The sequence below is a fragment of the Natator depressus genome, chromosome 2 (genome assembly GCF_965152275.1).
Source record: "Natator depressus isolate rNatDep1 chromosome 2, rNatDep2.hap1, whole genome shotgun sequence".
NCBI lineage: Eukaryota > Metazoa > Chordata > Testudines > Cheloniidae > Natator > Natator depressus.
Window position 1 is genome coordinate 808,554 of NC_134235.1, and position 15,970 is coordinate 824,523.

At 50.4% G+C, this 15,970-nt stretch overlaps 1 protein-coding gene across 2 annotated transcripts in view; it reads right to left on the reverse strand.

Moving 5' to 3' along the window:
- Positions 1-15,970, reverse strand: part of NRBP2 (nuclear receptor binding protein 2) — a 67,727-nt gene that overhangs the window by 14,557 nt on the left and 37,200 nt on the right. For both annotated transcript variants that reach the window (XM_074943624.1, XM_074943625.1), the window contains exons 8-14: positions 11,692-11,775; positions 11,366-11,421; positions 8,293-8,388; positions 2,058-2,190; positions 1,717-1,819; positions 1,467-1,517; positions 280-415 (exon numbers count right to left, since the gene is read on the reverse strand). In XM_074943624.1, the coding sequence (XP_074799725.1) occupies positions 280-415; positions 1,467-1,517; positions 1,717-1,819; positions 2,058-2,190; positions 8,293-8,388; positions 11,366-11,421; positions 11,692-11,775 (659 nt within the window). The remainder of the gene's footprint in view (positions 1-279; positions 416-1,466; positions 1,518-1,716; positions 1,820-2,057; positions 2,191-8,292; positions 8,389-11,365; positions 11,422-11,691; positions 11,776-15,970) is intronic.

The following is a 15,970-nucleotide window of genomic DNA, read 5'->3' on the forward strand; positions in this document are numbered from 1 at the left end:
CCCCAGCCCCAGCCTGGCTGCTCTGATGGGTCAAGGCTGAGAACAAAGTGCTTTAGCTCGATCCCAAGTGGGGAGCCCACAGCACTCACTGTGGGCACTGGAAACGTCTCTCCCGTGCCGGCAGGAGACCTTGCAGCTGGGCTGGGGGGGCCGCGCCAGACCAATGGGAGGGGAGTCCACAGGGCAAGAGTGTAGCAGAAAAGGGCACTGTCTGCCTAGTTCCAGCAGGGGGTGCTGTCCCCAGGGTGGCATTTGAAATGGTCCCACTTTCGCCCTTACCTTCCTCGTCTCCACATCGAAGGGCTCCGGGGTGGGGGTCTTGGCTTTCTGGGGGTCCTCCTGAGGCTGGGAGAGCGCACGCGGGAGCAGCAGGGGCCTGGTGGCCGCAAAGTTCATCAGGGGATAGATCCCGTTCCTGCCACAGAGAGACAGGTTGGGGGAACAAGCCATGCCCAGGCCCAGCTAGCAAGGGGCGAGGGAGGGGTCATGGCCCCGGGGGAGCTGTGCTCTGCACGGGGAGGAGAAGCCGGGCCCTGTTGATGTGGGGGAGGCAGCAGGGCACAAGCCCTTCCCCCTCACTCCAGACATGGCTGCCCTACGGCAGCCCAGGGCTTTAGCCTTGGGGGCCCCCGCAGTTCAGGGGCTGTGAACAGAACGGCAGCCAGCTCGGGTCGACCATGTGGAGGGGGACAAATCAGGAACTGACCCAGAAACCACTCAGCAGAAAGGAAACATTTCTGCAAAAGCTTCCCTGCAGTGTTCGAGACACTGGCAGCTCCATGCAGCCCAGGGACGAGGCATTAAATCATAGAATCATAGAATATCAGGGTTGGAAGGGACCTCAGGAGGTCATCTAGTCCAACCCCCTGCTCAAAGCAGGACCAATCCCCAATTAAATCATCCCAGCCAGGGCTTTGTCAAGCCTGACCTTAAAAACTTCGAAGGAAGGAGATTCTACCACCTCCCTAGGTAACATATTCCAGTGTTTCACCACCCTCTTGGTGAAAAAGTTTTTCCTAATATCCAACCTAAACCTCCCCCACTGCAACTTGAGACCATTACTCCTTGTCCTGTCCTCTTCTACCACTGAGAATAGTCTAGAACCATCCTCTCTGGAACCACCTCTCAGGTAGTTGAAAGCAGCTATCAAATCCCCCTCATTCTTCTCTTCTGTAGACTAAACAATCCCAGTTCCCTCAGCCTCTCCTCATAAGTCATGTGTTCCAGACCCCTAATCATTTTTGTTGGCCTTCGCTGGACTCTCTCCAATTTATCCACATCCTTCATTGTCTGGCATCCAGGGGTCAGGACTGAACGAAACCAGCCACCCCACTGGTGCTTGCACTAGAGAGCCTGAGCAGAGGCCCTGTCTGTCCAAGCCTTGCTGGCAGCTTGTTATCCACACAAGGAGCGTCTGAACAGGCCTGGGTGGTGTCCCACGGATTCCTCAGCCAACCCCAGCTCACCTGACGTCCTCCAGGAACTTATCAAGCTCCAGGAAGGAGACTTCTGAGTATCTGGAAGAGAAACAGGAGTGGAGAGGTTACTGGGGACAGTGGGGCAAGGAGGGGCGGAGAGAGGGGCTGGGGGGAGGTGGGGCAGTGACACTAGGAGCACCACGCCATGGTTGCTGGGCGTGGAGGTTGCAGGGTTTCCTGCCCATCCACACTCCCCGCTGCTGCTGCTGCCCCAAGACCCCCTCCCCAGGGGTCTCACCGCCACTGCACTGCAGGCAGCCCCTCTCGCCGGATCTCCGCCATCACCATGCTCAGGTCCAGCTCCTTCGTCTTCTCCTCCACCACGTTCTCCGGCATCAGGTCTACGGCAAAGGCAAGAGAAGAACCTGTCAGCTGGGAGCGCGGCACAAACTCTCCCCGCAGGTAGGGGCCAGAGACTGCCCCTTCCCCACGGAGGGGCCCAGAGAGCCTCTCCCATGCCCTCGCCTGCGCTGGGGCAGGGATTTGGGTGGCTGTATCTGGTACCGCTCTGCTCAAGGCTCAGTCTAGTGCCAGGGTGCTGCGGCTGAGCGTCCCCGTTCCTCGTCCCCGCTCACTCACATTGGCGGTTGATGAAGCAGTGTGCTGCCAGCAGTTTGAGGGAGTGGACCTCAAAGAGCACCTGGTGGAAGAGCAGGTTATGGGCTGTTGGCCGCTTGTCCGGGTTGAGGAGCAGGCACCCCAGAATGAAGTCCTGAGAGGCAAAACGGGGGGGGGGGGGGGGCATGAGTCCGCGGCAATGCAGAGACCTCCCCCCGCTGCAGCCCCACCACAGCCGCCCAGGAGAGGCAATGCGTGCCCGTCCTCGGAGGGCTCCAGGAGCCTCGTGCCAATCGGCAGCGACACCAGAGGGCACTGTAGAGTGCGCAGACTTCGTGGTACCACTTTAAGGCGACGATGTTCCTGGGGGCCCTGTTGCAACAGGAGTCTGGGCTACCAGGAGCGCTGGCTCCTGGTGCTGCTGAGCAATGTGCAGGTGGAGGATGCCGGGGAAATTCAGCAAGCAGACTGCGAAAAGAGTGGGCAGGGGGTGTCTAACAGCCCGTCAGAATCAGCACCTGAGAGCCCTTCCTCTGCGCTCACAGGCTGGGAGACATCCTGGGGTTGGGGCGAGAGGAGGATTCAAGACACAGCCGGACGGGGGAGCTGGAAACGCTTAATGGCGGCCTGCAGAGGGGAAAGGCTGGACGCGCGCCCTTTCCTGCTCCTCGATGGAAAAGAAAGGCTGCGGGGGCGCTCTGCTCGGCGGCACTCTGTGACCTCCCTGCTCTGCTCCTCTCCAGCTCCCCTCTCCCCAGAAGCTTTTCTCTGCTGCTTTATCACCATAGGGGAGTCAGGAATGGCAGGTCCTACCTCCCCTGTTTCTGCTGGAGACCTGCAGGGAAGAGCAGGAGCTCTCGGCCCTCAGTGGAGGAGCATCTGAATCGCTCACAAAGAGCTTTGTACTGAACAGGTGTCAATAAAAGCCGACCAAAAGCACCACCTTGAACTGAGCTGCACGGGGTGGCTGGGTGCTGCGTGAAGCAATGCTTCTGTTGGTTTGTTTTAAACCTGCTGCCTGCTCATGTCGCTGGGTGACCCCTGGCCCTTGTGTTCGGTGAAGGGGTAAATCACACTGCCCTGGTCACTTTCTCGACAGCAGTCATGATTGATAGACCCTCTGTCACATCCCCTGTTAGTTGTCTCCTTTTTAAAATTGAAGTCCCAGTCTTTCAACTCTCTCCTTCTGCAGAAGCTGTTTCATACCCCTGTCATTGTCTGCACTTTTTCCCATTCTAATATATCTTTCTTGAGATGGGGCAACCAGAACTGCACGCAGTATTCAAGGTGTGGGTGTACCATGAATTTATATAGTGGCATTATCATAGAACCATAGAAGATCAGGGTTGGAAGGAACCTCAGGAGGTCATCTTGTCCAACCTCCTGCTCAAAGCAGGACCAAGCCCCAGTTTTTGCCCCAGATCCCTAAATGGCCCCCTCAAGGACTGACCTCACAACCCTGGGTTTAGCAGGCCAATGCTCAAACCACTGAGCTATCCCTCCCCCAATTATGATATTTTCTATCTTATTATCTATCCCTTTCCTAATGGTTCCTAATATTCTTTTCACTTTTTTGACTGCCGCTGCACTAGGGTGACCAGATGTCCCGATTTTATAGGGACAGTCCTGATAGTCTGGGCTTTTTCTTATATAGACGCCTATTACCCCCAGCCCAGTCCGGATTTTTCACATATGCTATCTGGTCGCCCTATGCTGCACATTGCGTGGTTGTTTTCATAGAACTATCCACAATGACTGGGAGATCTCTTTCTTGAGGGGTAACAGCTAATTTCGACCTCATCATTTTATACGTATAGTTGGGATGATGTTTTCCAATGTGCGTTACTTTGCACCTATCAACACTGAATTTCATCTGCCATTTTGTTGCCCAGTTCCTGAGTATCCCTTTTGTGAGATCCCTTTGTAATTCTTCACATTCAGCTTTGGACTTAACTATCTTGAGTTGTTCTGTATCATCTGCAAACTTTATCACCTCACTGTTCACCCCCTTTTTTCAGATCATTTATTAATATGTTGAAAAGCACTGGTCCCAGGACAGATCCTTGGGGAACCCTGGTATTTACCTCTCTCCATTTTGAAAACTAACCATTCATTCCTACCCTGTTTCCTATCTTTCAACCCATTACTGATCCATGAGAGGACCTTCCCTCTTATCCCATGACTCCTTGCTTTGCTTAGGAGCCTTTGGTAAGGGACCTTGTCAGAGGCTTTCTGAAAGTCCAAGTACACTATATCCACTTGTCCACATGTGTGTTGAAACCCCCGAAGAATTCTAATAAATTGGTGAGGCAGGATTTCCCTTTACAAAAGCCGGGAAAAGCTGGCTCTTCCCCAACATATTGTGTTTATCTACACCTCTAATAATTCTGTTCTTTACTATAGTTTCAAGCAGTTACCTGGTACTGAAGTCAGGCTTACTGGCCTCTAATTCCCAGGAGCCTTTTTTTAAAAATTGGCGTCACAGTAGCTGCCCTCCAGTCACCTGGTCCAGAGGCTGATTTAAGTGATCGGTTACACCCCACCATTAGTAAGTTCTGCAGTTTCATATCAGAGTTCCTGCAGAACTGTTGGATGAATCCCATCTGGTTCTGATGATAAATTAAACAGTAATAAGTCAATTTGCTCCCAAACCTCTTCTATTGAGACCTCAATCTGGGACAGTTCCTCAGACTGGCCACCTAAAAAGAATGGCTCAGGTGTGGGGATTTCACCCATATCCTCTGCAGTGAAGACCAATGAAAAGAATTCACTTAGCTTCTCCACAATGACCTTATCTTTTCTGAGTGCATCTTTAGCTCCTCAATTGTCCAGTGGCTCCACTGACTGCTAGGCAGGCTTCCTGCTTCTGATGTATTTAAAAAAAATTGCTGTTAATTTTTGTGTCCTTAGCTAGTTGCTCTTCACATTCTTTCTTGGCCTGCTTTATAATACTTTTATACTTGCCTTGACAGAGTTTCTGCTCCTTTCTATCTTCCTCACTAGGGTTTGACTTACAATTTTTGAAGGATGCCCTTTTACCTCTAACTGCCTCTTTTACTCTGCTGTTTAGCCATGGTGGCATTTTTTGGTCCTCTTACTGTTTTTATTTGGAGTACATATTTAGTTTGAGCTTCTATTATGTATTTTAAATAATCTCCATGCAGTTTGCAGGCATTTCACCCTTGTGACTCTTCCTTTTAATCTCCATGTAACTAGCCTCCTCACTTTTGTATGGTTCTCCTTTTTGAAGTTAATGCTACTGTAGTGGGTTTCTTTGGCATTTCCCCCACTCTCCAAGGATGTTAAATTTAATTATGTTATGGTTGCTATTACCAAGCACTTCAGCTATATTCACCTCTTGGACCACATCTTTGATCTATTTAGGATTAAATCAAGAATTGCCTCTCCCCTTGTGGGTTCCAGGACAAGCTGCTTCAAGAAGTAGTAATTTATGCTGTCTAGAAAATTTATTTCTGCATCCCATCCTGAGGTGACATGTACCCAATCAATTTGAGGATGATTTATTATTTAATTATTATTATTGTTATTGCATTTTCTCCCTTTGTAGCCTTTCTGATCTCCCTGAGCATTTCACAATCACCCTCACCATTCTGGCCACGTAGTTGGTAGTATATTCCTTCTGCTATACTCTTATTATTCAAACATGGAATTTCTATCCATTGAGATTCTATGGTATAGTTTGATTCATGAAAGATTTTTACTAATTTGACTCCATGCTTTCTCCACGCCCCCACCAGCACAACCTACTCTGTCATTCCTGTATATTTTGTACCCTGGTATTACCGTGCTCAACTGGAATATTGTGTCCAGTTCTGGGCACCATATTTCAGGAAAGATGTGGCCAAATTGGAAAAATCCAGAGAAGAAACAAAAATGACCACAGGTCTAGAAAACATGACCTATGAGGGAACATTGAAAAAATTGGGTTTGTTTAGTCTGGAGAAGAGAAGATCGAGAGGGGACATGAGAACAGTTTTCAAGTACATAAAAGGTTGATATACGGAGGAGAGAGAAAAAATTGTTCTCCTTAACCTCTGAGGATAGGACAAGAAGCAATGGGCTTAAATGTAGCAAGGTTGGACATTATGAAAAACTTTCTAACTGTCAGGGTAGTTAAGCACTGGAATAAATTGCCCAGGGAGCTTAGGGAATCTCCATCATGGGAGGTTTTTAAAAGCAGGTTAGACAGACGCCTGTCAGGGATGGTCTAGATAATACTTAATCCTGCCATAACTGTGGGGGACTGGACTAGACGACCTCTCGAGGTCCCTTCCAGTCTTGCGATTCTATGTCCAATGAAGTGGGTTTTAGCCCATGAAAGCTTATGCTCAAATACATTTGTTAGTCTCTAAGGTGCCACAAGTACTCCTGTTCTTTTTGCGGATACGGACTAACACAGCTGCTACTCTGAAATATGTCCCATTGATTATCCTCATTCCACCAAGTTTCTGCGATGGCTTTTATATCAATATTCTCATTTAATGCCAGGCACTTTAGTTCACCCATCTTAGTATTTAGACTTCTACCATTTATATATTTTGTCAATATTCATGTGTTACATTTAAATGGGATACTTGTATGTTTGACTGTTCCTCATTATCTCCTGCCTGGACTTTACCAACTTCTTTCCTATACTCTTTTCTAGGATACAGAGTTTCCCCTTTGATAAACTCATCCCTAAGCGATGTCTCTGCTCGAACCGCGTGCTCCTCTGCACCTATCAGCTTTCCTCCTGTCCTTAATTTAAAACATCCTCTCCAACCTTTTTAATTTTACGTGCCAGCAATCTGGTTCCATTTTGGTTTACGTGGAGCCCATCCTTCCTGTATAGGCTCCTCCTTTCCCAAAACGTTCCCCAGTTCCTAATAAACCTAAAACCCTCCTCCCTGCACCAATGTCTCATCCGCGCATTGAGACCCTGCAGTTCTGCCTGTCTAATGGCCCTGTGCGTGGAACTGGAAGCATTTCAATAAGGTTCAATAAGGATAAGTGCAGGGTCCTGCACTTAGGATGGAAGAATCCCATGCACAGCTACAGACTAGGGACCGAATGGCTAGGCAGCAGTTCTGCGGAAAAGGACCTAGGGGTGACAGTGGACGAGAAGCTGGATATGAGTCAGCAGTGTGCCCTTGTTGCCAAGAAGGCCAATGGCATTTTGGGATGTATAAGTAGGGGCATAGCGAGCAGATCGAGGGACGTGATCGTTCCCCTCTATTCGACACTGGTGAGGCCTCATCTGGAGTACTGTGTCCAGTTTTGGGCCCCACACTACAAGAAGGATGTGGATAAATTGGAGAGAGTCCAGCGAAGGGCAACAAAAATGATTAGGGGTCTAGAGCACATGACTTATGAGGAGAGGCTGAGGGAACTGGGATTGTTTAGTCTGCAGAAGAGAAGAATGAGGGGGGATTTGATAGCTGCTTTCAACTACCTGAGAGGTGGTTCCAAAGAGGATGGTTCTAGACTATTCTCAGTGGTAGAAGATGACAGGACAAGGAGTAATGGTCTCAAGTTGCAGTGGGGGAGGTTTAGGTTGGATATTAGGAAAAACTTTTTCACTAGGAGGGTGGTGAAACACTGGAATGCGTTACCTAGGGAGGTGGTAGAATCTCCTTCCTTCGAAGTTTTTAAGGTCAGGCTTGACAAAGGCCTGGCTGGGATGATTTAATTGGGGATTGGTCCTGCTTTGAGCAGGGGGTTGGACTAGATGACCTCCTGAGGTCCCTTCCAACCCTGATATTCTATGATTCTATGATTCTTTCTATGATTTCAGGTCCTGGGCTTTAATCTCTTATCTAGCAGCCTAAAGTTGGTCTCCAGCATCTCTCTCCTAGCCTTCAGGACCTGCCGCACCGAGCTTGGGGACTCTATATATAATCTCCCTCCATTCAGAGGGTTGGGCTGTAGGGAGATTGGGGCAATGGGGGGACCTGGAGCCCCATGGACCCTTAGAAGGAGACTGCAGTGGGGATTGGGAGCCCCATAGTTCCTGAGAGGGAGATTTGGACTGTGAGGGCTTGCGGGGGGATTCCCAAGCCCTGCAGAGCCTGAGAAGGAAACTGAGGTGGGGGGAGCCCCAAGTCCTGTATGTGTAAGATGGAGGGTTGAGGAGCCCCAAGCCCCATAACAGGTGACTGGGGGGAGCCCTGAGCCCATCAGCATGTGGGGCGTTGTGGCCAGGACTCTTTGCAATGTCCTTGGTGTTCCCTGGCGGGGCTCAGCCCGCCTTGCTCACCCGCATGTTGGGATCATCCAAGGAGTGCCTTGCCCGAGCAATCGCCTCCTCTGAGACTCGGCTGTCCCCATTGGGCTGGATCTCCAGCACCGCCATCTGCCGGGGAGATCAGAGCTTAGCCCCCGCCCCAGCACGGATCCCCAGCCAGGCTGGCCAAGCCGCAGCCCCTCTGCTCTCATGAGGGAGCTCCTACTCAAGACATTCTCTGGGCAGGGGGACGGTGCTCTGGTGCCCCTCTGGTGGGATGGGAACAGGTGTCAGGCCAGGCCAGTGACGGTCTCTCAGGCTGGACGTCTGGGTTCCCCCTAGCTCCACACAAGCTGTAGTCATAATGAACAGGTCGGATTATGAACAAGAGGCTGCTCGGCAGCTCTCCAACACCACTTTCTACAAGCCATTACCCTCTGATCCCGCTGAGGGTTATCAAAAGAAACTATACCATCTGCTCAAGAAACTCCCTGCTACAGCACGGGAACAAATCTACACAGACACACCCCCAGAGCCCCGACCAGGGGTATTCTGTCTGTTCCATAAACCTGGAAACCCTGCACGCCCCATCATCTCAGGCATTGGCACCCTGACAGCAGGATTATCTGGCTATTTGGACTCTCTCTTCAGACCCCACGCTACCAGCACTCCCAGCTATCTTCGAGATACCACCGACTTCCTGAGGCAACTAGAATGTATTGGTGATCTTCCTGAAAATACCATCCTGGCCACCATGGATGTAGAAGCCCTCTGCACCAACATTCCACACAAAGATGGACTACAAGCCGTCAGGAACAGTATCCCTGATGAGGCCACGGCACACCTGGTGGTGAACTTTATGACTTTATCCTCACCCACAACCATTTCAGATTTGGGGACAACTTATACCTTCAAGTCAGTGGCACTGCTATGGGTACCCGCATGGCCCCACAGTATGGCAACATTTTTATGGTTGACTTAGAACAACGCTTCCTCAGCTCTCGTCCCCTAACGCCCCTACTCTACTTGTGCTATACTGATGACATCTTCATCATCTGGACCCACGGGAAGGAGGCCCTTGAAGAATTCCACCGGGATTTCAACAATTTCCACCTCACCATCAACCTCAGACTGGACCACAGTGCCAATAAGTGATAGTCACATAAACACCACCCTATACCAGAAACCTACTGACCGCTATACTTACCTACATGCCTCCAGCTTTCATCCAGGACACATCACATGATCCATCGTCTACAGCCATGCTCTACGATATAACCGCATTTGTTCCAATCCCTCAGACAGAGACGAACACCTACAAGATCTCTATCAAGCGTTCTTACAACTACAATACCCACCTGGGGAAGTGAGGAAACAGACTGACAGAACGAGATGGGTACCCAGAAGTCACCTACTACAGGACAGGCCCAACAAGGAAAATAACAGAACACCACTGGCCATCACTTACTGCCCCCAGCTAAAACCTCTCCAACACATTATCAACGATCTACAACCTATTCTGGAAAATGATCACTCACTCTCACAGACCTTAGGAGACAGGCCAGTCCTCACTTACAGGCAGCCCCCCAACCTGAAGCAAATACTCACCAGCAACCACACACCACACCACAGAAACACTAACCCAGGAACAAATCCCTATAACAAACACCGTTGCCTACTCTGTCCCCATATCTACTCTAGCGACACCATCAGAGGACCCAACCACATCAGCCACACCAGCAGGGGCTCGTTCACCTGCACATCTACTAATGTGATAGATGCCATCATGGGCCAGCAATGCCCCTCTGCCACGTACATTGGCCAAACCGGACAGTCTCTATGCAAAAGAATAAATTGGGACAAATCAGACATCAGGAACGGTAACATACAAAAGCCAGTAGGAGAACACTTCAATCTCCCTGGACATTCAAGAACAGATTGAAAAGTAGCCATCCTTCAACAAAAAAACTTCAAAAACAGACTTCAAAGAGAAACTGCAGAGCTACAATTCATTTGCAGACTTAACACCATCAATCTGGACTTGACCAGGGACTGGGCGTGGCTGGCTCACTACAAACACAATTTTCCCTCTCTTGGTATTGATACCGCCTCATCAATTATTGGGAGTGGACTACATCCACCCTGACCGAATTGGCCCTGTCAACACTGGTTCTCCACTTGTAGGATAACTCCCTTCTCTTCATGTGTCAGTATATCTGTGCCTGCATCTGTAATTTTCACTCCATGCATCTGAAGAAGTGGGTTTTTACCCACGAAAGCTTATGCCCAAATAAATCTGTTAGTCTTAATGGTGCCACCAGACTCCTGGTTGTTTCTCTGGCTACAGACTAACACAGCGACCCCCTAATACTATTTCCAGTAAGGGCTCCGGGTCCTCTCTCCACCCCATTCTGGGGAGGATGACATGCTCGATCTGTTCCTGAAGCTGGCTTGTGGATCCTGCCCAGTGGGGCCGGGGTCAGGGGGTGGGGCTGCAGTGGGAGGCACTTGCAGCCCTGCTCCCTGGGGCCCCGAGCTCACCAGTACAGGTTGCAGTGGACAGCCACTCTCTGGGTACATCCCCTGGTGGGTGCAGCAGTGCAAGTCCCCCTGGTGAGCAGTTTCTCCCACTGGCCAAGGGAAACCTCACACCCATGTGTGTAACAGGCCCTAAGAGGAAAGACCAGTATCAACCGTGCCCTCGGGCCAGGCAGGGCCTCAGTCTGGACAGAGATGGCTGAGGGAGGCGTCTCACTCTGAGAAGGGGAGTCATAAGTGCGTGGGGCCAGTTCTCCCACCGCTCCCCAGGGCGGGTAGCCAGGACAGCAGGAAATGGTCACCCCAGGAGCAGAGCCTCCGTCACAGTCACGGTGGATGGCAGGTCCACAGAGCCTTCATCGGAGAAGAGAGGGCACAGAGCTGCCCTCACAGGGGCAAGTGGAGGGCACCCAGACTCCATTCAACAGGGAGCTCCTGGACTGAGCTGAGATCCCCTTCTTCCTGAAGGGTCAGGGGAATGAATTCACCCTGCCCCAAGCAAGGGAGGACTAGACAACCCTTCGGGGAGTTCCTGGGATCTATAGGGGGGGGTCTCCTGGCTCCCTACCTCCAGGGCGCACATTCCAAAGGAGAAAATGTCCACAGCTGTCCCATCAGCTATATCTGCAAAACCAAACCAGAAACAAACCAGACTGGTGTTCCAAGCCACCACCACTGCTGGGAACACCCCAATACACACCTGCCCTGTGCCACACACACACACATACCCCTGCCCCATACATCAGCATGCCTCCCACGTCTTCCCCATTTCCCCCTCCACCATGAATCTGCCCCATGGTCCCCTTTTTCACCCTACACACCTGTCCCATGCCCCTCCCCAATACCTACTCCATGCCACCCCTGCCCTCCGCCGCAGAGGGGATCTGAACTTACGGCCATACTCCGGGGGGAAGAAATGCAAGTTGCGCTGCTCCTCTCTCTCAATCCTGATGGGGCTTCGGAGGTCATCAGGGATGGCTGCATGAGGAGGACAGAGTGTTCGGCGTAAGAAACCCCTAGCCCACAGCTTTTCCCCCGGGCTGTATTCAAAGATCTAGATACAGGGAAAGAACAGGAGACTGCAGGGGTCTCTGCATTTGGTCCTCACTGCAGCCTGCCCAGCTCCCAGGCAGCCAGAGCCCCCATGGCTCCTGCTCCCTTGGAGAGATTCCTCTCCCGTATCTGCAGGGGCAGAAAGGTCCATGACAGGAAAACCAACTCTCACAGGGAAGAAGATCTTCCCCAAAGGCCTTCAGAGACGTCCCTCCACACTCAGTATCAGTACAGGCCCCTCTTGTCTGTTGTGCTTAATGGACCTAAACACTGAACCCCAATTGTAAGATCAAATGCAAAAGATACGTGCCAGTTCATAAAATGTCACAATAACCCACTGTGACATTCTATACCCTGGGGGAGCGTGCTGTAACCCCCATAGTCCTCATTTTCAAATAATCATGATCTTACGTATAAAGCAGGCCTTGTAAGGTCTCAGGGGAAAGGTTATGATCTGCTGGAAGTCATTTCTCTGTCCATAGATGTGTGTCATTCATGCATATTGTGACAGGGTCAGGCCGGGTGGCTACAGGAGAGTAATAGAAGGCAGATATATTAGCCCCAGGTTAAGTAGGTCCCTTTTCCCTGGGTAAGGTAACAGGGAAGGTTCCAGAACAATCAGGAACCTTCTGGAGACAAGACAGACAGGCTGATTAGAACACCTGCAGCCAATCAAGAAGCTGCTAGAATTAATTAAGGCAAGCTAATCAGGGCACCCGGGTTTAAAAAGTTTCAGTTTGTGGTGCGCGTATAAGGAGCTGGGAGCAAGAGGCACTAGGAGCTGAGAGAGAGAACACGGACTGTCGGAGGACTGAGGTGTACAAGCATTATCAGACACCAGGAGGAAGGTCCTATGGTGAGGATAAAGAAGGTGTTGGGAGGAGGCCACGGGGGAGGCCAGGGAGTTGTAGCCGTCGCATAGCTGTTCCAGGAGGCACTCTAGACAGCTGCATTCCAAAGGGCCCTGGGCTGGAACCCGGAGTAGAGGGCGGGCCCGGGTCCCCCCATACCTCCCAACTCCTGGTCAGACAGAGGAGGAGTCGACCTGGACTGTGGGTTCATGAAACAGCCAAGCTGAGGGCTGCCGAGAATCTCCATGGCGAGCAAATCCGCCAATAAGCGCAAGACCCACCAAGGTAGAGGAGGAACTTTGTCACAATATGAAGTTATGAGATTGTGTTGTATGGTGGTCACTAGAACATGCTGTAAGTTGGGGAATCAGGCAGATATTAGCTCCCCAGGGGCAACAGCAAGAAAAGTCACCAACACCCGGGTGGGGTGTCAATCAACCCACCAAGAGCCATTGTCCAGCAAGGGAGCGACAATGCAGTGACTCACTTGCGTAAGGCCACACCAGGGGAATTGCTCAACCTTGCCGGGAGAGACTCAGGCTACGTCTACACTAGAAACTTCAAAGCACAGTCACGGGAGCGCTCCCACAGCAGTGATTTGAAGTATGAGTGTGGTCACGCGCAAGCGCTGAGAGAGAGCTCTCCCAGCGTGCCTGGTAATACACCTCCACGAGGGGAATAGCTCCCAGTACTCAGAGCTTATGCACACTAGCAATTTAAAGCGTTCCAACTTGCTGCGCTCGGGGGGGCGGGGGGGGTGATTTTTCACACCCCATGAGCCAGCAAGTTAGAGCACTATAAAATTTAAGTGTAGACAAGTCCTAAGTAATGCTCACCTGACGATCAAGGGGGGGTGGGCAAAGCCAAGAGGTAAGAAAGGACCTGATAAAAGGGAAAGACATTTGCCATCTTCTCTCTCTCTTCCACCTACATCTACAGATACCACACCAAGAGACTGAAGTGCTGATCAAAGGGGAGAATTGGAGTTGCAACTAGCAAGGGATGTAGATGTCGATGGCAGAGAGAGAGAAAGAGGATGGCAAATGTCTCTCCCTTTTATCATGTCCTTTCTTCCCTCTTGGCTTTGCCCACCCCCCCTTCAGTGTCAGGGGAGCATTACTTAGGACTTGTCCACACTTACATTTTATAGTGCTCTAACTTGCTGGCCCTCAGCAAGTTTGCAGATGACAATAAACTGGGAGGAATGGTATATACACTGGAGGGTAGGATAGGGGCCAGAGGGACTGAGACAAATTAGAGGATTGGGCCAAAAGAAATCTGATGAGGTTCAACAAGGACAAGTGCAGAGTCCTGCACTTAGGAACGGAAGAATCCCATGCACCGCTACAGACGAGGGACCGAGTGGCTAGGCAGCAGTTCTGCAGAAAAGATCCTAGGGGTTACAGTGGACAAGAAGCTGGATATGAGTCAACAGTGTGCCCTTGTTGCCAAGAAGGCCAATGGCATTTTGGGCTGTATAAATAGGGGCATTGCCAGCAGATCGAGGGACGTGATTGTTCCCCTCTATTCAACATTGGTGAGGCCTCATCTGGAGTACTGTGTCCAGTTTTGGGCCCCACACTACAAGAAGGATGTGGATAAATTGGAGAGAGTCCAGCGGAGGGCAACAAAAATGATTAGGGGGCTGGAACACACGATTTACAAGGAGAGGCTGAGGGAACTGGGATTATTTAGTCTGCAGAAGAGAAGAATGAGGGGGGATTTGATAGCTGCTTTCAACTACCTGAAAGGTGGATCCAAAGAGGATGGATCTAGGCTGTTCTCAGTGGTAGCAGATGACAGGACAAGGAGTAATGGTCTCAAGTTGCAGAGGAGGAGGTTTAGATTGGATATTAGGAAAAACTTTTTCACTAGGAGGGTGGTGAAGCACTGGAATGTGTTACCTAGGAAGGTGGTAGAATCTCCTTCCTTAGAAGTTTTTAAGGTCAGGCTTGACAAAAGCCCTGTCTGGGATGATTTAGTTGGGGATTGGTCCTGCTTTGAGCAGGGAGCTGGACTAGATGACCTCCTGAGGTCCCTTCCAACCCTGATATTCTACAATTCTATGATTCTAAGAGCAACCAGCCAGCCTGTGGTGGGAAGCATCGGAGTTTGTAAGGGCACTGAAAGTGTTACGATCAGCTTAGAATGCGTTTTGTTTTTATTTCAATTGACCAAATCTGACTTGTTGTGCTTTGACTTATAATCACTTAAAATCTATCTTTATAGTTAATAAATTTGTTTGTTTATTCTACCTGAAGCAGGGCGTTTGGTTTGAAGTGTATCAGAGGTTCCCCTTGGGACAACAAGCCTGGTACATATCAATTTCTTTGTTAAATTGATTAACTCATATAAGCTTGCAGCATCCAGTGGGCATAACTGGACACTGCAAGACGGAGGTTCCTAGGGTTGTGTCTGGGACCGGAGATATTGGCTCGTGTCATTCGCTTGCAAGTAGCTGGGAGCAGCTGACATGCCGGAGGCTGTGCGTGAACAGCCCAGGAGTGGGGGCTCTCACAGCAGAGCAGGGTAAGGCTGGCTCCCAGAGTCAAGGATTGGAGTGGCCTAGCAGATCACCGGTCCAGATAACACCATAGGGGAATGTCACAGTGGCGCAGCGAGCAGGGTATATGTACGGCTTGTTACTCCAAGTGAAGTTCACACTTTAAGCACTGATATTTGTGATTGTAAGTGAGTCTTCAGTGCAGTGGCTAAGAACAGTCAGGAGGAGGTCACAGTTTTGTTATTTTCTGTCTGTGTATTTCGGGTGAGGGAAATAAGCATAAGAAAGCAGCAAAATGAGTACCAGTGAGGCAGCTACAAAACTAGAGCTGGCCAGACTGGAAGCAGAAGAGAACGCAAAGGACCGCGAGTTTCAAATGTGGCAGGCAGAAATGAGGCTCAAAGAAGAGGAGGCTGCACACAGAAGAGCCATGGAAGAAAAAGAGCATGAAGAAAGAGTAAGAGAGCGGGAAGAAAGAGAAAGAGAGAGAGTGAAAACACCAACTGGACCTGCTAGAGAAGCAGAACCAGAGCTCCCTGACCCCAGTGACTCACATCACTGCAAAAATCCACAAATGGGAACACTTATGTAGGGGCAAGGTTGCGGAAGATTGGCGAGGAGCTAAGTGGTGGACTGAGTATGTGACTGGATGTAAGCGGAGGATGCAGGCAGTTTCAATGAACTTTGTCCGACAGACCCTGCCAGAAGACATTGTAGCATAGCTCAGCATATTTTTGCCTGTAAACGAGCCAGTTTATGTAATAAG